The 23,344-nt window shown below is 38.4% G+C and overlaps 1 protein-coding gene across 2 annotated transcripts; it reads left to right on the top strand.

The window, feature by feature from the left end:
- The first annotated feature begins 1,113 nt into the window (after positions 1–1,113).
- Positions 1,114–12,041, top strand: MRLN (myoregulin). 2 transcript variants are annotated; one of them, XM_070488142.1, is made up of 5 exons: positions 1,114–1,251; positions 2,606–2,700; positions 6,213–6,266; positions 10,376–10,487; positions 11,813–12,041. In XM_070488142.1, exon 5 carries the CDS (start codon positions 11,833–11,835, stop codon positions 11,971–11,973), a length of 141 nt encoding a protein of 46 aa, XP_070344243.1. In that variant the 5' UTR covers positions 1,114–1,251; positions 2,606–2,700; positions 6,213–6,266; positions 10,376–10,487; positions 11,813–11,832; the 3' UTR covers positions 11,974–12,041. The 2 variants fall into 2 exon arrangements, with proteins under 2 accessions (XP_070344243.1, XP_014688903.1); XM_014833417.3 differs by lacking the exon at positions 6,213–6,266.
- Positions 12,042–23,344: the final 11,303 nt, after the last annotated feature.

Below are 23,344 nucleotides of genomic sequence, written 5' to 3'. Positions count from 1 at the left end.
TTAGTTTGAAAAAAGAACAGTTACCAGGCCTGAACCAGGGAGATAGGCAGCTGGAACTTTAAGAACGAGGGAATTTGACAAGCATTTGTTCCCTTCAATTTGTATCTTTATATATTTTGTATCTTTATATATTGTATCTTTATATATTTCAATAGCTTTTGTCTAATCACCAATTTTCTTTCTTTTCTTTCTTTTTCTTTGGTGAGGAAGATTGACCCTGAGCTAACATCTGTGCCACTCTTCCTCTATTTTATGTGGGATGCTGCCACAGCATGGCTTGACAAGAGGCACTAGGTCCATGCCTGGGATCCAAACCTGTGAACCCCGGGATCTCCAAGCAGAGCACGCAAACTCAACCACTATGCCACCGGCTGGCCCCTATCAGTTTTCTTTTGATACTTCAAACAGAGCTAGTGTTTAATATAATTTAGGTCTGAAGACATGCTGTTAATGGTCTGAACAATTTGATGTCAACTGTTGGGGGAGAGCAGGCATAGACATGGACTTTTTTGAAATAGAGATTTTCAAAAGAGGAGAGCCACCACACACCAGGAGCCAGGTCATCATCACGCTTCTGTTCTTCAGATTTCGATTCTACAGGTTCCCTTTTATGTTCGCTACAATCCCAAGACCCACACCCCTCCCCCCAACACATACAGGTACTTCCAGGAATTGTTTTGCGATCTTAAGGGAGAGAGATCAATAATGCTCACAGGTAAACAAATCTCAAAAAGTTGATAATGTACATTTGAAAATCCATTTGTTTATATGTTTTAAAAACGGGGAAGTCAAAGCAAAGAAGACAAAAGTGTATAAATTTGAGAGATATTCAGATATCCATGGAAGAGAATTGCTCAGAAGAACAAAGCAGAGTATAACATTACATGAGTCATGGCCTTTCTCAAGAGAGTAAAAGTAAGCGTATTTTTATGAGTTGATTGTTTAACTCTTAGAACATTTGACATGGGGTCTATTGATTGTGGAGGGGCTGATCTCCTCCTCGTGGGTTATTTGAGCTCCTCTGTGGGCCTAGGTATATTTTTGTCATAATTTATCCCACCTGTGTCTGTCAATTCCTTTCCACTTGCCTCCTCCCGTGACAGTCTGGCTCATGTTTCTTCAAAAAGCTCTAAGCCAGTTATTAATAACAGCCCAGTGAGTCTCCTGATCCATCTAGGAGCATATGGTGTTTTCACGAAAGAGAGAGATCATCTCCTTGACTTTGAACTTCGCTTTTTGAACGCCTGAACAGTAAGTTTTTTTTAAAAAATGTGGCATTTTAAAATGTTGATGTAGGAGGGAAGTTTAGTGTGACTCTTGTTTGCTTCTGGTAGAGGGAGAATATAGTAAGACAACACTTAGACTCCTAAAGCTTATTTCCCCTCCCTGCATTTCAACATCTCTCCAATTTTTATAAGGCTGATTATACGATAGATTAATGAATTAGAATTTTATTCCTTCCATTTCCTTCTGGCTAAAAAAAAGCAGGAGGAGAAGCAAGGGGTTAATAATATCTAAAGTACTTGACCAAACCTTGTGGCTGTGCTCAATATTCCTGTCTCCTGGTGTTTCCTCTCCAAAGAGAGGATTTCAGTGATTTCAGAGAAATTTCACATACGGAAAGTATCTGCAGGGGAGTGTTCAACAGGAGACGCGGGCTGTGTCATTTTTCTGTCATTTTCTTGAGATTTGGAAGACGGTGCCTGTCCTGCTCCACGGATTCATTGCCTTCTGTTTTGTTTGTTTGTTTGTTTAGCCAAAGGCTTTGTCTTTGCAGCCTTTTAAAAAATAATGGTTGCTTCTGAGAGTCCTGCAAAGTAGGTCACTGTGTTTTCTGTCTGGAAAAGGAGGACCCTGAAGCTCAGAAAGACTGATGCCCTGCTTGGTCCTTGTGGGCAGAGATGAAACCTGATGCTTTGGTCCTTCTTCAGGACAATGGGCTCATATAGTTTTCTGCTGTGGTTACGTACATTCAACTCTCTTGAACATGCGCATTAGGCTTCTGTTGAAATGTGTGAGGGAGGCATCACAGTGAATGGGAAGGAGGCAGATGCTGGCCTGGTATTGAGCCCTGGCTTGGACCACTAACAAGCTGTATGCCCTTAAATAAGTACTCAATCTCTCTGAGCCTCAGTTTCCTTGTTTGTGAAATGAGAGTCATAAACTGTTTTACAGCATGGTGGGGTTTAATCTTACCGTATATAAGTGGTCAAGTATGGTAACATTAATTATGAAATCCTTCATTTGAATTTTTCCTAAATCTTCTTAATCATCGCTCATTTGTTTCAAATTCAAATCTAGAGCCCCCAATGTGGTCTTTGATGGGGAACATTGATCTAAATTGTAGAGACAATGATTGGCTTTTACTACTTTTAATAAGTTCATCTTCAGGATGGTGGAAGCTGTGTGAGTGCTGAGGGTGGGAGCCTTGGAGGATAGTGTGTGGTTAGCAGTTCAGGATATTAGGCTACAGCTAAGATCCAAGATGATGGGGAATTTCCCAAAACAATTTCAAAGCATAAGCTAGTCTTAATAAACTTATCTTCTTGACTATGATCAGCATTCTAAAATTTTTCTTTTCCTGTGTGTTTCTATGGTTCCAAAGGACTGGTAGATTCGATTCTCTATCTGGATGAAACAGAAAGGAAGGTTGTCTCAGAGAAGATCTGCTTCCCAAAGTGCTACCCTATAACTCAGGAGGTACGATGAGATTTTTGTTGTCCTTTATGAGCTTTCGTTCTGCAAATGTTTATTTAATATCTACTGTGTGCAAGTCACAGTGCTAGGTTAACAAAGAGACAATAAACTCTAAATGTAGTAGGAGAAAGAAGTCATTTCATGGGTAAGTCTGATTGGGAGTCAGAGTGGGCTTGTTCCATGGTCTATGAGAAGAATAGACAGGATACTGTAGGTATTCCACAGGGCCTTCACACCCAAAACTTACTCACTGAAAATGGGCATTATAGGTCAGACTTCCCCTTGGAAGCGTGTACTTTCTTGGAAAATGATTCAGTGATCTTCAGGGCTCCTCCTTGGGTTCACCTTCTAAGTCATGAGCCTGTGAGGCATAGAACAGCACCTTAAAGTCACATCTCATCCTTCCCACCAACCCCCATGTTTTTTATTGAGCACCTATTTTGTTCCAAGTTCTATGCTAAATGCTGGAAATATAATTCTGCCTCAAAAGAGGTCAAAATCTTTTATTTAACTTGAAATTCTGTTCTCCAATCTAGCCTCCAATCCACCTTAGCTAAACAACTCCAAATAACATTGAGCTGGTTTCAAAAATCAAATCTTCACTTTAATATTTTAAAAAATCATCGCTGATGAATTTATGGAGAGAAGTGTGTGTTACAGAATAAGAGGACAGTTTAAAAGGTTTTGCCAGTTGCTTTCCAGAACTCAAGCAGGTCCGGAGATTCTCCATGCTCCTCTACTCACCAAGCCCAAACCTGGGATGACACTTGTCTGGACGTATGAGTTCTGCAGATAAAAAGCAAAAACCTAACAAACAAACACCCTCAGTGCCACTCCTGCTTCCTCACATCATGAAACGACCAGTGTTGGATGACCCTGCTGTGTTAGGGCTTCTGGTTGAAGCCTTTCAGGGTTGGTCCCCAGCCAGGGCTCTGGGCAGTTCCAGAGCTTCTGGGCCTTTCCGGTTTGGTCTTGTAAGAGTGCATTACAGCTGTGATTCATGGAGAGGGTTGGGGAACTTGGCAGGGAGAAGGTTGAAAACATTTTAAATATTTGGTTCCAGAATATTTTTTAATGTTAAGTGCCGGTAATTGAGTGATGTCTTCTTAGGGGTGACACATAGTCTCCTATTTGGGGCAGGTATGTGGTTGGTGGGAAATCTCAGCCTTTAGGCATCTTGGTAGCAGATGATTAAAAGGAAATGTTTGTTCATGTGTAGAAAAATAGTCCATTGTAGGGCCAAAATCTTTACTTAAAGCATTTGAGCTATGGTCATAGATGGCTTAGGAAGGCCCAAACTGGACAGGTGTTGACACAGAAAGGACGCATGAGAGGGACAGTTGAAGATAAGAGAAGAAGAGTGGTTCCACATGGGGTGATCAGTGGACCCTCATGAGTGCTGCCAGATGAGCCAGCGCCCTGCTGTCCCCATGTCTGTGTGGCTGCCTCAGCTTCTCAGGGCTTTCCATCTCTTAAGTCCATTTGTTTCCTCTCATCCGTCTGAGTCACTCTTCTCTCTTTGGGATAGTTGGGCTGCAGAGAAGTGGCATCTTTCTGATTCTGCTGCTTCATCATACCAACCACTATTTTGTCCAGTACCAGGCAGCACGCTGGGCTCTTGGCTTACCTTTTTGTCAATCCTGAGATACTGCAGTGACTAAGACTTTGGAGCCAAACAGACCTCCACTTAAATCCCTGGTTATTCTGGGTCTGTGATCTTGAAGAGCTCACTTAACCCCTCTGGTCTTGTCTCTCCATCTAAGGAAATAGGAGTGTTAATAACTCACCTCATAAGGTTTTATGAGATTAAAATCAAAGCATCTGTAGGCCCGTCTTAACTGTAGTTACAAATAAAATCCTTTCAAACTCCTGCAAAACAGATATTATCTCTGTTCTCCAGATGAGGTAGTAGGTGAGGTTGAGTGCAGGGTACAAGGCTACAGAGTGAAGATCAGCCAGAATCAGGACCTAAAACCAGTTCCATCTGGCTCCAAAACCTACTCTCTCCCCACTCCACCTTGCTGACTGACCATCTGTGACAAAGCATATGTTTTTGTTTTCAGTCAAAGTTCACTTTGTCCAGTTCTGTGCCTCATGAGCCTGACCTGCCAAGTTTCTCAGTTTTCACTTGTGCTTTCCTTTATTCTGGACTCTCTGGGCTTACCTTGGCCTGAATCAAAGAAATTGGGAGGTGATGAAGGTAGAATATCTGCAAACAGCCAAGTCTGGTGAAATGCAGAATCCAGTTTATCATAAATGGCAGAAAATTGCTGAGGCAATTATGACAGTAGCTCTGAAGAAAAGTAACTGTGTGACATCAGACAAGTCACTGTACTTCTCTGGGCCTCGTTTGTCAAATGAGAAGTTTACAAAATCTCAAGTCTCTTTTCCAGTGACGACATTTCCATAATATTTCAGACCTTTCACTGCTGTTGGTTTTCTTAGCTAGAAAGAGAAACATCTTCTCGAAATCATATCTTAATCAGGAAACAAGGTACAACAATGATGCTTGCAATCATTTAAGTGTAAAGCCCTATGCCATTTAATATGATTCTCACTGAAGCTTTCTCTCATATAAGGCTCATAGCATTGATGAGTTAATTTCTCAGATGCATGTTGAATTTCCTTTATCATATAATCCAGCTTTGGGCAGAATCAAATGGATGCAACTTGAACTCAAAATAGTCAAGAAAGTGTAACTTTAACTCAAATTCTAGAAACTTACAGAACACACAAAATCCATGTACCATTGAATGTGCCTGAGTTTATAGTTAACTTCTAAATGACTCAAATTTGAGGTGTTTACATCTCCTGCCCTGCCACACCACCATCCATTTCTGGAGTTTTAAGGGCACACATCTCAATAGGCTGTAGAAACGGTAGCCATCCCAACAAGACACTTCTATCTTAAAATCCTGTAGGGCCGGTGCCAAATTTTTGTTGTCTTCCAACAGCTTGACTTGGTTCCTTAATTACAAGCAAAAAACAAAAACAAAAGCAAAAACATCAACAAGACATAATTCCCATATGATTTCCCAAATTTCTAAAAGATAATTTTATTTAATATAACTTTTACGAGAAAGAGACATACTCCATTTGGAGACAAATTGAAAGCACCCAACTTTGGGATTTTATTTTTAAAATATTTGCTGGGAAAAGTAGTCTTACTATATGTGTTTTTCTTGTTGTGATTGACATTTGAACTTTCAGTCTTCCAAGAAAATTTCTACTTCATGTGCAATGATTAAATCAATATTTGTTGAAAACTAATTAGCTTCAGATAGCATGAGGCACTGGGATCCAGGATGGGTAAGGCCATACCCACTTTCTAGAAAGACAGCAACTGCTTCTGGGGTGGTGAACGCAAACAAATAACCATAACACAGTGTAGTGAGTTGCGATGCATTATAGACAAGTGGGCAATAAATTCTGCCTGAGGAAGTCAGGATGGATCACAGAGGAGGTAACAAGGGTTTCAAAGGATGAGTAGGCATGTGACAGTTTTATGTGTTTAGGTGCTTAAAGAGAACCTGAGAGGAGTGATTCATTCAAGAGGTACTATCTAAGAGGTAATATGCTAGACTATAATTAATAATAATAGTCACCACTGCTTATTAAATGTTTGTTGCTGGGCACAAGTATTAACTCTTTTAATTCTCACACTGCCTAAGAAGTAGGTACTATTATTATCGTCCCCATTTTATAGAAGTGCTAACTGAGGTACAGAGAGTTCATGTAACTTGTCCAAGATCTCACGGTAAGTGGCGGATCTGAGTTGAACTCCATCAGTCTGATTCCAGACCATCTCTCAACCACCACGTCCTAGAAGCATTTTTATTGTTTCTCTGTCCAGTTAATGTTAAGGATGTCAAGGGGAGAAATTTGTCAGTCATAAGTTGATCAGTGGATAGATAACAAACTAATAATAAACAAGAATAAAATTGCATATAGTAAAAGCTAATAAAAAACGGTACTTTCAGCTAACCTGATTGCTTGACAGTAAGCTCGTAGTGCTGTTCTGTGACTATTCCATTTACAAAGAGTAGACTGTTTAGATGTGAATAAATTAACAACTGGCTGTCGAAAAGATATTCTGGCAAATTCAGGGTTATGGGGGCCCAGAGGGGTAACTGCAAGACTGTCCATCCCAATCTTCAACATATTCAGTTCACATATACAGAAAGGAGCCAGAACTGAAGAGGAAGAGTGGCCATTAACAATTACATGTGGATATTTCCATTTCAGTATAGTCACTTTCCATTGTAATATAGATGTTTTCAAAAGTAATTTTTCATTTAAAAACATTAATAAATCCATGTAGTTGAAAGAGGTGACACCTGGGGACTGGAGTCCTGGGTTAGTAGTATTTAGGTTCCAGCATAGAATACTGAATAGTCTTGGGCCATTGCTCCATCTCCCAATAGTGCATAATCACAGCCTGACACATATTACACCCTCAATAATCGTAATTATTATACTTTACTTAAGTTTCCTATTCAGCAAAAATGAACAGATTTCAATTATGTCTCATTTTTCAACTTGTGTCTCTAGGGAACTTCCATTAACATTATTTTGACCATTAGATATTGATGGAAGCAAAGAGTAGGATTCGCAAATTCTTGTCAAAAAAGAAAATATTTTTTGAAATGTGACTCATGCATCTAAGACTATAAACTTGAATCCAATGAAAAGTGTTTTTCTTTTGATTGAAAAAGAGACTTTGCAAAGTATGTTCTGTTCTTTGTCTTGACCAAGAATCCATGCTTAATAAAGGGAAATAGTAGAGGTTGAGAGAAATCAAGAAAAGGGTGAAGTCTTAGTACTAGTAATAAGTTTATATAATAGAGGATTTTTTGTTTGTTTGTTTTGCATTGTTTTGTTTTTGCCAAGGGACCAAGAGAGTTAGAAAATGCACTCTTCTTATAGTCCCAGGAGTCAGAGTTGATTTGAGAATACTCATTTTACATAAACACAAAATTGTAAAGGTTTTAAAGGCAAGAGCCTATATGCTGATGCCAGAGTGAAGAAAGAGAATACAATGATGTTCAACCCCAGAGAGCAAAGATTATTGCTACTCTCCATTTGTCTAAGTTACTTTGTGGGATGCCACCATTCAACTCTTCAATAAACAATCAACAAGTCAATTGGAATTAGATTATTTGGACTCATGATTGAGGTAAAAGAAAAAATAAAGACAAATTTTAAAAACTAGACGAGAGAATATTCATTCTATTTTCAGTACAACGTTCCATAAAATAAATTGATCCCCAGTGCCTTCTGGAAATAGGGAAAAGAAAGGTAGGTAGAGGCATTAAGATGGAAGGGGAAATTATTTGCCGTCCTCTGAAGTTTCAGTGTGAAATACATTTGGCCCAAAATAACCTAGGATATCTCATATCAGAAATTGGAGGTGATGTTATTTTAGCTATGATTTTTAAATACTACCTTCAAAATAAGAACACAGTCTTGAGATAGTCACACTCAATATATTCTGGCTTACTTTTAGAAGTGTCCTAACTTGTTTGACATTTGTTTATATTTTTAGTGCACAAAAAACACTAGGAATCATTTTTTTCCCTGAAAATTGCTGCTGTTAAATAATTTTCCCCCCAAAGAATGTCCCTGCAATCCCGAAGAAAAAACGCTTGATTACCAAACTTCTACCTAAGTAAGAACTAATTAGGTCAAATGTAAACCAAAGTACTGTGACACGCATAACTTTAATCCACAGTAATATGTGAGTGTGTTAGCAAGCTTATGATGATACAAATTTGTGTCCTTCCAATGACTGAGCTCTAGAAACAGATCTAACATCAAGGAGAAGAAACAAACAGGAACTACCCACATTCCTCTTTCTAATGAGCATTTTGAATGAGACAAGAACATGTTCGTTAGCAAAAGAGACTTAATATGAACTCAAGGAAAATTAAATTTATCAGTGAAGCATTTTAATGAAAATATTTGTTAACATGATTGGTTTGACAAAATTAAAATGAGTGTATGTTACTTTTCAATACACAGAGAAGAAAGAGGACTAGCAATTACGGGACTACTTTCTTTAGTTCTCTGAAGTTACATAAGCAACATCCTTTTAAATGAAAATGTGAGAAATGGAAAAAGCAAGGGAAAAAATATCACGCATAGTCCTTCTACCCAAACTTGGCTACTCTGACCACTATTGACATTTGTAGGTATTTCTCTGTTTTCCTTTTTTAATATTTCAATCGTAAAGTCTAACATACATACAGAAAAGCACGTAAAACTTCTATGTACAGTTTCACAAGTAGTTAAAAAGTGATTCCTAATGTAACTGCCACCCAGGACAAGAAATAAAGCATTGCTGGAACTCCCCACCTCTCCCTTCCCTTCGCTCGCTAAAGTCACCACTCCCCTGATTTTATAGTAGCCAGTCCCTCGTTTTTCTTGATAAATTTACCACCCACACCATTGCCACCCATACATACACCCCTGAACCATGAGCTTTTAACTGTTTTTCTACTTACATAAATATTATTACATGATATGTTTTCTTTTGTGTCTTGCGTTTTAAAAATTAAACACTATGTTTGTAAAACTGACCTCTGTTTTCATATTTATCTGTAGCTTAATTTCATTATAGTATAATATTCCATTATATGAATTTATCTACCTACTAATGGGCATTTGGGTTGTTTCTAAGTTGAGGATATTATGAGTAATGTTTGGATAGGTGTCCGGGTGTGGATATCCATGCATTTCTTTAGGATATACACCTAAGAGCGTAATGAGTGGTCAAAGGTATGGATTTTAATCATATTTAAATATTTTAACGTAATTTTCTAAGTAGTGTTCTATTCATAATTGTAATAACTATCATTTTATTGGATAAATAATCTTCCATTTGTGGCTGGATTTTAAAGCCTGATCTTTTGTAATAAATTCTCTCCTCCATTTTCTAATTTTTTTGTAAAAGTGATGCAAAATCTTAAAACTGATAGAATTTACAGCAGACATGCAATCACATGAGTTATGTTCTCCTCTGCAGACAGAGAAATTTTGTTTGTTTGTTGTCATGGAAGATAATGAAGCCAATATATTTAAAATAATTTTTAGGGAATTGTTTTGTGTTGAGTTATATTTGACGTACAACATTGTGTAAGTTTAAGGTGTACAACATATTGATTTGACACATTTATATTGCAATATAACTGACATAGTAGTGTTAGCTCACACCTCTATTGCCTCACATAATTATCATTTCTTCTAATGTTGGAAGAATTAAAATCTAGTCTCTTAGCAGTTCAATGTTAACAACAGTTTTATGGTCTGTATTCACTGTACCGTGTATTAGGTCTTCAGAACTTATTTATCTACTAGTTGCAAGTAAGAACTCTTAAACAATATCTCTACCCACCCCCCTTCCCCCAAGAATTGTTTTTTAAAAGCATGGTGATTGTTTGCCCTGCCAGGAAAATCCTAGAATTCAGCTTAACCTTTCTGTTAAAGGTTTAGTTTTTAGCTATACAATTCTGTAATAAGTTGAAATTAAAGCGTCATATTTTTCAAAGTGCACTCTTTGACATCTCCTTCCTGACTTCTTCGAGAGTAGTTTTAGAGTTTCTCCATGCAGGCTTTCTGCCCCTCCACTTCATACACTACCTCACTATCCAATAAAACCTTTTGATATGCTTTGACACAGGAACCAAGGTTGCTAAGAGACCACCTGTGCTGAATCCACTTTGTTCTAGCAAGAGCAGACGGAAAGAACACCAAGGAGCAGTGTTAGCTGTCACTACCTGGGATTAAGGCAGGTGAGAAATGGGGTTCTGCTCACTCTTCCATCCCCACCAGTTGTCTGGTCTTTCCCTCACTTGCTATTTCATTCTCTCCCTTACTGTTACTGTCTTACTGTGGAGAAAATTGAAGGTACCCCTCAGAGCACAGACTGAAGAGACACAAGCTGGAGGCTGAGGCTGTAGGAGGGAAGGAAACTCAGTTTGCAAACCCATGTATTATTCTTACCCCTTGTTTCTGAAACATAAGCAAAGGGAATTGTTGAATGTGAGGGAGATTCTAGAAGTTTACTTTGCCAGTGATGGCTGCATGATTTGCCGCACATCGCTCTCTCCTCTAGGAACGAGGCTGGTTATTACAGAAATTAATTAAGATTGCTAAAAGTGGGAGAAGACAGCACCTGTATAAATCTCATATATCTCTTCCTCTCTCTTTCTCCTTCTCTCTTAAAACTCAACCTGCCTTTTTGGTTTTTGAGTGAAATTAGCAGAAAATATTTCCCTACCTCAATCTTGCCACTTTCCAAAGGTATTGATGTTCATCTTAAATTGGGTGTTAGGGACTTTGATGTAAGGCTTTGAAAATTACTTGACTTATTTGACTTTGCATTCCTGAAAAGGGCATTAAGAATGGTTCTAAACTCCCTATCTGACAGGCCTTTGGTAAAATGTTCCAACAGTGTGCTAAACAAGTCACAAATTAATACCTTTTACAATTCCATAATACTTTTTAAAATTCCAGCTATTTTTTAAACTGTTTGATTAACATAGAAATGTGGAGGAAATAAAACGTTTAATGTCTTATTAAGTGACCAAAATATTAGAGAGATGATCTTGAGGAAAGATCAAGGAAATGAAAAAGAACTTTTATTGTTTAATTTTTAAAAATTTTATCACCTGCCTTTTTCCATGTCTTCAAATTCTCATTTCCTGGTAATAATGACAGCACAGGTTGGAAGAATGGCAATTTTACTGATGCCAGTAAAAAGGATTATAAACACTTTCCAGATAAGACTTCATAAATAATCTTACTACTGATAACATGAAAAGAGATGGGTCATTCTGATAGTGCCTTGAGCTGTTTCCTTTAGAAAGAAAAGCAAGTTTGGCATATAGAAAAACCTATGAGTATGGCAAAAAGTGGTCAAAATTAGCAAGTGAACAATATTTTAATTAGGCAGAAAAATATTTTAGTTTGTTGGTTGATTACAAATACGTACAGAGCACTGCCTGAAAGACATTTCTCCATCATTGTTTTACGGTGCAAATATTAGGTTGAATTTAAAGAATCAGGATTATAAATGTGTTCATTTGAGGATACTTTTCTCTTTTTTTTCCCCTAGGGAGCAGGAGCTTTCTGGATATGACGTGTAAAAACTGGATATTAATTTCTACTACTACCCCCACAAGTCTGGAAGAGGAAATTGTGGGAAGACTTCTAAAAATTTTGTTTGTTATCCTTGTTGACTTAATGTCTATTATATATGTTGTTATTAGTTCTTAGCTCTGACTTCCCTTACTTTACATGTAAATTCCATATTGAATTCCAGTGAATAAAAATTTGTAGTCTAATATGTTGAGTAAATTTAATTTGATGACATCTCCAATTATTCTCAAAGCCAACAGAACATTACAATAAAAACAATATTGTGTTTAGTACTTTATGGTTTATAAAACATTCATAAATTGAAGTGGAATTCTTTCCCCCCAAAATCTACACTATTGAGTCATAAAATTTCTTGACTTTTAGCACAACTGTTATTTGGTAGATTGACTAAACTTTGTCGGTAGAATATGAGTGAAGTTGATTTTTTAAGGATGCACACCTATGTGAAATTTTATATGGTTCTATTTTTAACACAACAAGCTTAACATAGGATAATTTTTCCACCCGATATACCAATAGTTTGTATTCATTTTCTTGTACGCATACTTCATCTGTGTGGTGGTAGCTTGTTTTTCTTAACCCCGGACAATTTTTTTTCTACCAGCAAACACTAAGAGGAATAGAAATACTAAAAAGAGATTCTTTTAGGAAAATAGAACTTAGAGAAAACAGGGAGCAACCTGTGTTGATTTTCCATTTTGGACTAAATACTCACAGTATGTGATTTAACATAAGGCTCATGATAATCCTTGGAGGCAAGTGTTTGTTGTCCCTATTTGACAGACACAGAAACTGAATTTTGGAAGAATTATTCTAGCTTGAGACCACCACCAGGAAGTGGTAGAACCAGGTCTCAGGCCTTTACAGTCCGTGATATCGTGTTGCCTCCAAAGATAGACAATAAATAAAAAGACAAGTGTGGGCTCTGTAGAGCTCAACTTCTTTTCGTAGTAATGTTTTATTCAAGATCCTATGGTTGTATTTTAGTGTACCCCTACTTATTCTTATTCCATATTTAAAAATCTTTTATGAAGAAGAAAGATTGTTTACTCTTTTCTTATATCTAAATTGATAATGTATTTTCTTGATTCCCTCATTTTCTGACAGTGTTAAAATATAACTGTTGAACTTCTGCTTTTTTTCCCTAATTAGTGAGGTAACATTGGTTTATAATATTATATAGATTTCAGGTGTACATCACCACAATTTTAAGCTTTTGAAAAACAAAAGTCTCTGTGTCTTTTAGACTTTTTGACATTTTACATGGGACACACATGCTTCACAAAATTCTGATATCTTCCACGTGCTGACCATCTTCTCAGGCTTGGCCCAATCATTAATGCAAGGTTTCATAAGAGACCTAATGAAGTGTGAAAAGGATCTGAGACCTTTGAGACTTAATACTTAACTGACCCTTACTTAACCTTTCAGTGGTGTTGTATATTTAACCGTAAGCCAAATAGAGTCAAACTATTTGAGCATTTGCTATAACAGAAAGTCCTGTTTCTTTTTCTACACTATATTCTTGGACCCTTCCTTTTTGATATATGGGCCACCTCCTTTTGATGTGATGTGTTTCTCTCCAATTTCTTCTAATTGGGATTTGTTGGAGCCAATTATCAGGTGACAAGGGAGTAAAGTCACTCCCATCTTCAGGCAACCGTTTCTTTTCTCTATGTGCTTCCAGGCACTAGACAACATGGTGGAGAGTATTGACTCTGAAGTGAGACTGCCTGAATCCAAATCTTTACCTCTTACAGTTTAATAACTGTATGTCTCTACTTCCTTACCTATAAAATAAGTGCCTGTGTCTAGGTTTGTAGAGAGGATGAAATGAGATGACTTGTCCAAGTGCTTAGCACAGTGCTTGGCATATGGAAAACTCACCATCCATGGTGGATTGGTGTTATCAGCATCCTCAGGTGGGAACAGAGGTGATGTGGCTCCCTTCAAGCTGAGTGTTAGCAAGCCTCAATCACCCTGCCTGTTCTCCACTTCCCCCTTGCCCTTAGAATGACCTCGCATTAACTCATCCCATTGGCCCAGGGATGTGATTGTGTTCCACTGGACCCTGGCATAGTTCTGATGGATGTATAGGTCTAAACTGGTTGACCCTGCAAGGCTTCTTGTGGTTATCTTATTTTGGGACCTGGCAATTACAAACAGACATCACAATGTAGATATTTTATAAATATCCTTTTTCAATAAGTAATCAGAGACTTAATATGCAAGTGTTGCTGCTTTGTGATGGGAAATAGGTCACTTTTCCAAAATGCTTGTTCAGTTCCTTTTTGCCAGTCATGGTGCTGGGCAGTGAGGTCAAAGCAGAGAACAAAGCATAGTTCCTGCTCTGCTGGAGTTCATAAGAATGACTACCCAAATGGTGCAATTGCAACTGGGAGAAGTATGAGGAAGGACATGCCCAGGATGTTATGAAGGGTATGGCGAAGGATGTTCTAAGGACTACAGTAGTAGCAACGCTTGGGACTTTGTTAAACATGCAGAATCATAGTTCCCCCCAGACCTACTGCAGAATCTGCATTGTAATCAGATTCCCAGGGATTCATATGCATGCTACAGTTTGAGACACACTGATGTGGAGGGAAGCTCACTGGATTAAGTGTTCCTACTGTATGGCTACTGAACAGCTACGTGACTTCTAGGCAAGTGGATTAGCCTCTCTGGGTCTCATACTCTTCCTATGTTAAAACAAAACAGAACCAAGAAAAAACCAAAAACAGCATTAATACTACTGGCTTTGCATATCACATAGAAATACTGTGAATATTAAATGAAATGGACTGAAACTTACATGAAAATGTATAAGAAAAAGGAGTTACATAAATCGAAGACATTGTTATAAAAATCATGAAGACTAGAGTAGCTCTGTGAGGTAAGAGACCTGTGACGACCTCCAGGAGAATTGGAAAAGGATTGTTTCCATAAATGGCAACAATATCCTCAAGATGTCTGTAAGGATGCAGCCTGGGTTGGGTACATTCTTCCTTGGTTGGATTTCTGTGGAGTTTCATAGAACTTAGTGTTCACGTGCACTGTTATAATCAACCCTCCAACTGAACTGGATGGTGTTTCTTGACTTGCCACTAAAAGATATGAATTGTCTGGCCATGCCTGAGCTCAGATATCTACATTCTGTTAATTTCATAATCTCTCTTGGTATCAAGTGGCCTTGCATCCTTCCCAGTTTTGTGGTCCCTTGAAGAAGTTATTCTGAATTTGAGAAGAGAGGTCAGAAAATGTCTACTAGAATTCTTATTTATAAATGGCAATACCTGGAATTGAAGTGCACTGTGCTAATTGCTTTGCATACATTGCATAATTTAATCTGCACTAACAAGTCTATGAAATGTCTCCATTTTGCAGACGAGGAGCTGCAGGCTCAGAGGAACTAAATAAAATGCCCAGGTTCACATAGGACATCCTGACTGTGGTGACACAGCAAGGAAATGAGAGAAGCAAGACCTTCAGCTCAAAACCATCTGCCTCTAGAACTCTGTTCTTGAGCATTCGGTTATTTTGCCTCATACCAAGCAGAAGTTAATTACCTCACTGGCTCCTCATTTGGAAGGCGATAAATTTTCTCTGCAATGAATCATCCCAATCCTACCCTCAGGGATTCAACGAGTAAAACGCAACCTGTTGCATTTACCCTAAATGTGTTATGAAAGCTTGCGATGTGTTGACTACCCACCTTCCAGGTAACACTTTCTCTTTTCCAAAGCTTCAGTCTGTGACAAAATGGCTTATGTATTCTCCAGTCATTGAGCTCCATTGTTTCAGGTTATCAAATATGAAGTGAGGTTTTATAAAAGGGAGTCTTGGATCATTGTTCTGCATTCAATATACAAATAAGTTTAAATTGCATCTATAAAATCATTTAAAGTAAATTTTTAATAATTAAAAAAATCTCAAATACCATTTTGAGTAAATTGTTTCCAAAGAACTCACAAGTAACATCCTGGTAAATGTGCCAATTGCTTGGGCTTAATAATAACACCTTTTGAGTGACAAGCACTCTACAGTTTATGAAGCATTTAGTGATTCTTTAAGTGCTCAAGTGAATGAAATGACTTTCAAGAAAAATAAGCCGGATAGCCATTCTGAGTTAGGATGGACAGTTCCTAACTCTGGGGCATGATTAGGATGAACTGCTTCTGTAGAGACTGAGGTTAGGGTTTGAGAGAGGATCTTAAATGTGTGGTGTTTGTGTGGCCATGCAGACCAGGTTTTTGTTCTGTGTTGCTCTCTGCATGACTGTTATTTGCTGACCTTACTGGGAGCAGTCCTACTAACTGAGCAAGCTGAGGGCGAGTTGCCATGTAGGCCAGTCTGGGATCAGCAATAAGCCCAGACTTATTTATAAACCCACAGGATAGGTCCCTGAGTGTGCTCTGCCATCTCACCTGGGACCATGGTGAGGGAAGATTAGCACGAGAGCACAGAAAGTCCTCGGTGGCCACTGGGGTTTCCAGTTTGAGTCATTTGCCCTTTCGTCTGGGAGTTGGCTAAGGACTGTTCTCTGGATGATTAGTGTCCCTGGACTTCTGTACAAGGTGTGATCTCAAGGTACAGAGACTGACCTTTTGGGTGTTGCTTACGAAGTTGATTACGACTTGGATCATGGAGATCGTTTACTCAATAAATATTCATCAAGCAGTCACTGTCTCTCTGGTAACATTCTGGGCACAGGGAAATACTGTGGTTCCCGTCCTCATGGAGCTTGCCTTCTGGTGGGCGAGGCAGACAACAAACTGATAAACACAAGAGAATGTCAGATGGTACTAAGTGCTGTGGAGAAAACAAAACAGAGCAATGAGAAAGAGAGTTTATGTGGGGGAAGAATATTTTAGCTAGGAGGAGGATCTAATAAACCTTTCCCGAGAAGGGGACATTGGGACAGAGGCTTGATTGGCGAGGAGCCAGCTAGTGGAGACCTGGGGGAGGAGTGAAGACTTCAGCTGCAGGTACGAAGGCTGTGAGGTACGTAGAGCTCAGCAAAACATTAGGAAAGCCAGTGTGATGACCATAAACTCTCTCTAGGGATTGCAATTTCTCCAGGATTGTTCCAGGCTGATCATGTCTGGCCCCTAATTGTGACAATGTTAGGAACCTCCATCGCTCTATTAGTCGAATTAAAAATCTGTATTTTTAAGACCATACAACTCATCTGTTTGAGGTGTTCAATTCAATGATTTTTAGTATATTTACGGAGTTGTGCAACCATTACCACAATCAATTTTAGGACATTTTCATCACCCTAAAAAGAAGCCCCATACCCATTAGTACCCATTAGCAGTTACTCCTCATTTGCCACCAACCTACTCTCCTCCTAACCCTTGAAGACTACAAGCCCTGGCAACTACTAATCTACTTTCTGTCTCTATAGATTTTCCTATTCTGGGCATTTCACATAAATAGAATCAGACAATATATAGCCTTTTGTATTTGGCTTCTTTATGGCCAAATAATATTCCATTGTATGGATATACCACATTTTATTTATCCACTCACCAGTTGTTGGACATTTGGATTGTTTCCACTTTTTGGCTATTATGAATAATGCTGCTATGAACACTCACGTACACATTTTTTGGGAGGGCATGTTTTTCATTTATCTTGGATATATACCTGTTAGTGGAATTATTGGGTCACATGCCTCTCTACATTTAACCTTTCGAGGAACTGCTAAACTATTTTACAAAGCATTTGCCCCAAATCTATAGTTTTTGGAAAAGTTTTCACGTGACCTTTAGGGGAAAAAGAACTTTTTTGTCACTCTGATAATCTTCAGAATTTCAAATGTTAAATAGGTAGATTATGAAATAAAGGCTAAAGATGAAAGCATTTGCCCTTTTCCTCTTAATTTGATCTGAGTTTTAAAACCTCCATCTATTTTCTTTAGATCTCTATTTTATGTCTATCTAGCAATCACAGCTTATTATTTAGGTCATCACCCATTTCATGTCAAAAGTTAATTATATAAGAAATTCTTCACATTTCCATCAAGTACCTTAGGTCAGATAATAAAGGTCCAGGTTAACATGAGATTCTTTTTCATTGATGGAGATTAGATTTATTCAATTAATATTCATTGGGTACCTACTCTAAGCTAGGCATGTTCGAGGTTCTCAATATTTTCCTGGCTGTTTTCTACTTTAGGAGGTTCACTTTATTAGTTATGGGTTGAGGAATACTGTGCAGTACAAATGATTCTTACAGCTCATTTTCTATAAGAAGTCCCTTTGCAGGTTGAGTTTTTGGCTTTTGACATTCATTAGCTGCATACTTCTCCTTATAAAACATACTATTTGGGCCGCACTTAGTGAGTCAAACTTATTGTAGATTATAGTTGTCAGTGTGACAGGAGTTCCATTATCTATTTCTTTTCCCACCCCACAGCAATGTTCATTTTTTGATTTATTTGGTGGTGTATTGTAACACTATTGGCTAAGGAACCTGTTGAAAAATAATCTTGACCAGCCAAAGAAAAGTTGAGCTAACAGCCTTTCCAAGAATTACATCTAAATCAGAATCCAACCTTTTAGTTCATTAAGACCGTAGTTTACAGAAGGTGGACCCAAGTTGACACCTGAGGAACGACTCAAGTCTTCTTGGTCAAAAGGCTAATTTTCAGACTGTGTTAGTCACTGGACTCTGTTGATCTCCTGGGCTGGTTATCATACCTGCCTGTCACCACAGAAACTCTTCTTGAATGAATTTCAAAAATTCAAATGCAGGTTTTGATGAGACATCTTTAAAAGATATTATATATGACAACCATTCATAATTATTGCAAATTTGTCAATGGATAGAATTTTCATCTTCTAACTATATATAGGAGAGGTAGGATCAGAACCCTAGTTGGGGTTCACTGTTATACTCATGAAAATAAGCACTTACTATGTGTTAGGCTATTCTAAGCATTTTATCTGGTTTAATTCACTCAATCTTCAGAACTACCATATAAGATGGGTATTATTCTCCTCATTTTACAGATGAGGAAACAGGCAGAGAGGACAAGGAACCTCATCAAGGTTACAAAGTTAATAGGTACTCTTGGCTTCAGGGTGTGTGCTCTTATCCTCTATTCCATCTGCCTCTCATCATTTAACCTCTTGGAGTTTGTTTCTTCATCTGAAAAATTAGAAGATCAAATGCCACATTGAGTGTGAGGTTATACCTGCTAATCTCCAAGGCCTACTCCAGTTCTAAGACTCTGCTTCAAATTTAGCTGTCTCAAAAGAAGCATTCATGACTATGTGTGGTTAAGAGAAACAATCAAAGCACAAAGTATCCTGGGAATGTTAAAATACCCAGAAACAGCCTCTTTGAGTCTCCAAGGATGTCTGGAGGACCAGATTCCATGGAAGGAAATGCCCATAACCGTTATTGTGCATGACATTGAGAGTTAATTCAGCTTTCCCTTGGCAGGTGCCAGAGTCTGTGTGATCAATCCAAGTATTTGTACTGTGGGTCATACCACTCTAGATTTAGCAATGTAATGGTTTTTCTCTAAGTGCCGAGTGATGGATTTGGTTATGGATAATAAGGCTATTGGCATGCCTCTGTCTGAGCCAGCTGTACTTCTGGGGTTTGATCGATGTTTGCTTGTTGCTGCCAAAAGATCTGGCCCCTTCCTTCTAAGGTCTCTTTAGCTTAATAATTAACCCTGATTCTTCTTGGTTAAGACAGGCCTATTTCCAGGGAACCTTTTGCATTTACTTTGCAGGCACCACTACTCACCATACTAGTATTGAACAGGTTTTCCACTTTTTGTTTCTGCTGCATATGTTCACCATCCATGATCATATTATCCAAACCACAAACCAGGAAACTTGAGTCTGACAAAAGAATTTTGTACCATTTCCAACTGCAAACGAAAGCTTGGAGATATATTTTAGATTTGGAGTTTCTTGGAAATTTTTATACTTTACTGGAACAATGAGATACAATGTTTGAAATTTGGACTATTCTAGAGGATCCTGTAATTTTCCAGCAATTTTTTATAAACTCTTATGGGAAACCTGGAAGTCATCCCAAACCTTTCTTTTTACTAATCCTCATATCCATCAGTTGCATGGTACTTCCTAATCTCTCAAATTGGTCCCCCTATCTTTTCATAATTTTATAGGTTTTACATTTTTATAGGTTTTGGCTCAACTATTAAATCAGCCTTCTAACTAATCTCTCTCCCAGTCTATAGTCCAACATGATTTCTAAGAGTGATCATTTTGAAACACCAACTGTGTCCATCTGTGTCATCCCACTGTTTAGAATCCTTCAGCGGTTCCTCTTTGCTTCCTGGATAAATCCTTTATATGGAGACAAGAACTCACATGGCCTAACCCGTTGTAGAGGACATTTATTGTGTTTGACTAGTCAGCATGCCAATTTGCTTTGGGAGAATTCTCTCTCCCTGAGTGAGTACTCTCAAAGTGCCCCATCTTCCCCTGAGACGTGATTATATTGCCCAAGCCAGGTCAGTCACACTCTTTCTTCTGGGACTTTGAATCTTGAACAAAAGCCTGCAAAGATGGAGAAAATAGTCAGAGCCCATTGATTTCCTGAGGAGGCTCTGTAGTCCTTGCCAACTAGATCTCCAAGCGGACCTGCGTCCTCCCCAGTTCTCCATTTACTCTATCTTGCCAAGAGATGAGAACTGTTGCTTGCAATCAAAAAGCTCTATTTTTGTTTACCTTCCACTTCCCACAAATACTCTTCCCATTAATCATTTCTACTTATCCATTGTAGTTCCCTAGCATACTATGGGAGTCTTTCATGCCATTAAGACTTTGCTAATGCTCTTCCCTCTGTCTTGGAATACCTCCCTCTCAACCCAAGCAATGTTTCCTTCTCTGGGTTCCCTTAATGCCGCATAGGTATCTTGACTAAGGTATTTAGTGCATTCTAGTAATTATTTACCTGTTACTCTTCTTTCCTAGATTGCAAGACCCTTTGTTTTCACATAATGGCTGGCACAAAATAAGTGATTAAGAATTATTTGATGAATGAATAAATAAGAATTGACAATATGTTTTGTAGTTCATGCATGGGGATTTATGTTATAGACAAGTGGGGATCATTTCCAGAATTCAAGAAACAGGCTGCAAGTTGTAGTTCATAGAATCATTATAAAATGCATGAGACTTGCCGTAAGGTAAATTGCTGTTGAGATTAAAGCAAATTTATTTAAAGTAGGGATGGTGATGATCACAAAGTCATGTGACAAACACAGAGCACTTATTCTACTAGCGAAGTTTTTTTTAACTAAGTAATTTTAAAATATTATTTTTAATACAACTTGGTTAAATAGTATAGTGGTTAGGAACACAGGATCAGAGTCAGACGGCCTGGGTTTAAATTCCATACCTCTGTGTTTTTTTCTTTTGAGGAAGATCAGCTCTGAGCTAACATCTGCTGCCAATCCTCCTCTTTTTGCTGAGGAAGACTGGCCCTGAGCTAACATCCGTGCCCATCTTCCTCTACTTTATATGTGGGACACCTGCCACAGCATGGCTTGCCAAGCGGTGCCATGTCTGCACCTGGGATCCGAACCTGCGAACCCCGGGCCACCGAAGTGGAACGTGCAAACTTAACCGCTGCGCCACTGGGCCGGACCCCCATACCTCTGTCTTTTCATCTGTAAAATGGAGGAAATTGTATGTGCCTCATACCTGCTGGTTATGGTCATTCTCTGTTTGCCACTCTCCCCAACACAATCCAATTTCTGCCCTTCTTTGCTTTGCTCTGTGCCTAGGAGGTTGACCCCTCATGGGCAACATTTCCCAGGCTCCCTCAGTGCCCGGCTTCTGCTTGGCTTTGGTCAATGGTAGGCACCACCAAGAGATCTGAGAGCAGGGAGAGAGGTGGGGGTATTCTTTCCACATTCATTTGGCACTTTGGCAATAAAACTCATCTCTTCCCAATTCCAGCTCCCTTCAGGGGGGATCCCTCCTTTGCAGGTTTGTTCTCCCAGGAGCTGGTGACACTAGGTCTCCCTTTGTTACTCCCCAGGACCAGTAGTTGCTTCCCACTGTCCTTCGTCTTTGAGTGTCTCTTGTTGATTCCTTTAACCCTGCCCATTTCGCTATAAACATATTTTCCCTTGAGATTCCTTCACTTGACTACCTGGGACAAATTCTGTTTCCTTCCTGGACCTTGACTAATACACTGCATATATTAATTACTTAAAAATGTGAACTATTATTATATTAAGTTATTAATATTAAATATTTAAATAATTAAATTAAATAGATAATTATTAATGTTAAATATTATCATGGTATTAAAACACACATGGCAATTGAGTAGAAGGCAGGATTCACATGCATCTTTAAAATAAAACAGACGACCTCAAACATTTCACTTCTACAGCTGGTTGTTTTGCCTATGGTTTGGAATAACTCCCAAGTACTTTGATAGAAAAGCTTAAGAAGCTCTACAATGTGGTGGGTGGGGGGATAGAGATGAGCATACCCATACAAAGTGATGGGGTGGATGGAGGAAAATGCATTTACTCTGTTAGATTCATTCTATCTCTATTGATTTCTGTCTACGTTCAAAATCTTACGGAAATACTTGACTTTACATTTTTTTCCCTCAAGGGTATATCTTTCTTTATAATTTTTAGTTTCATGGGTTAGCTACCATCTACTAAATCATACGCAATAAACCAAAGTTGCAGCATGCCGAATAGATCTAAGGTGACCATATTTTCCAAATAAAAAACGTTTACTTGCTGAAATCATGGGGCAAAGTTTTGGACTGCCCACAAATTTTGGACAGTGTAGACCCTTTACATAGAGGAGAGGTGCTTTTTCTCCTACATCATGTAATAAAGAAGAGAAGAAGGCTAACACAACATTTTGACTGAAATATTGTTTGGAGCTGTCTGAAACTTTGTTATGTAATACACAGAAGTCAGACACATAGGCACATTAAAAAAATTGGCACTGTTTCATGAAGAGATTCGATTCAATGGTCTTTGTTTATTTTAAAATAATATTCATCATTTCCACCTGTATTTTCACAAAAAGAAATTGGATCCATCGGTACATTTGAACTTGACAGCCTACCTTTGGGAATAAACCCTTCTCAGATAATTTATTATCTAATAGGATTACATCAGAGATCTTGCAAGCTGAATTTGTAACACACGATTCCATGAGTGAATTAAAATGTGGGAAATGACCTTAGATTATCCTGAACACATGAGGTAATTTTATCCCTCTCTCTTTCAATACACTTGTGCAGACGTTACTGTGGGCCAAGTGCTGTGCTGAATCCTGGGAACAAGCACAGTGAGAGGCCAGATAGCCTAATCTTACAAGTGTGGACCGTGGACTCACGCTGCCTGTGTTTGCCTTCTGTCTTTGGTGCCCTCTAATTTGGGACAGCTCACTTAACCTCGTGCAGCCTTAGCTTCCCATCTGTAAAATGGGTAAAACGTAGCACTTGCCCTATGGGA

The sequence above is a fragment of the Equus asinus genome, chromosome 2 (assembly GCF_041296235.1).
Source record: "Equus asinus isolate D_3611 breed Donkey chromosome 2, EquAss-T2T_v2, whole genome shotgun sequence".
Taxonomy (NCBI): domain Eukaryota; kingdom Metazoa; phylum Chordata; class Mammalia; order Perissodactyla; family Equidae; genus Equus; species Equus asinus.
The sequence above is the reverse complement of the archived record's forward strand: the minus strand, read 5'-3'. Positions and strand labels throughout refer to the sequence as shown.

Bases quoted from the DNA above. Each gene is read 5' to 3' on its own strand.
- MRLN (XM_014833417.3), top strand. From the start codon at position 11,833: ATGACGTGTAAAAACTGGATATTAATTTCTACTACTACCCCCACAAGT.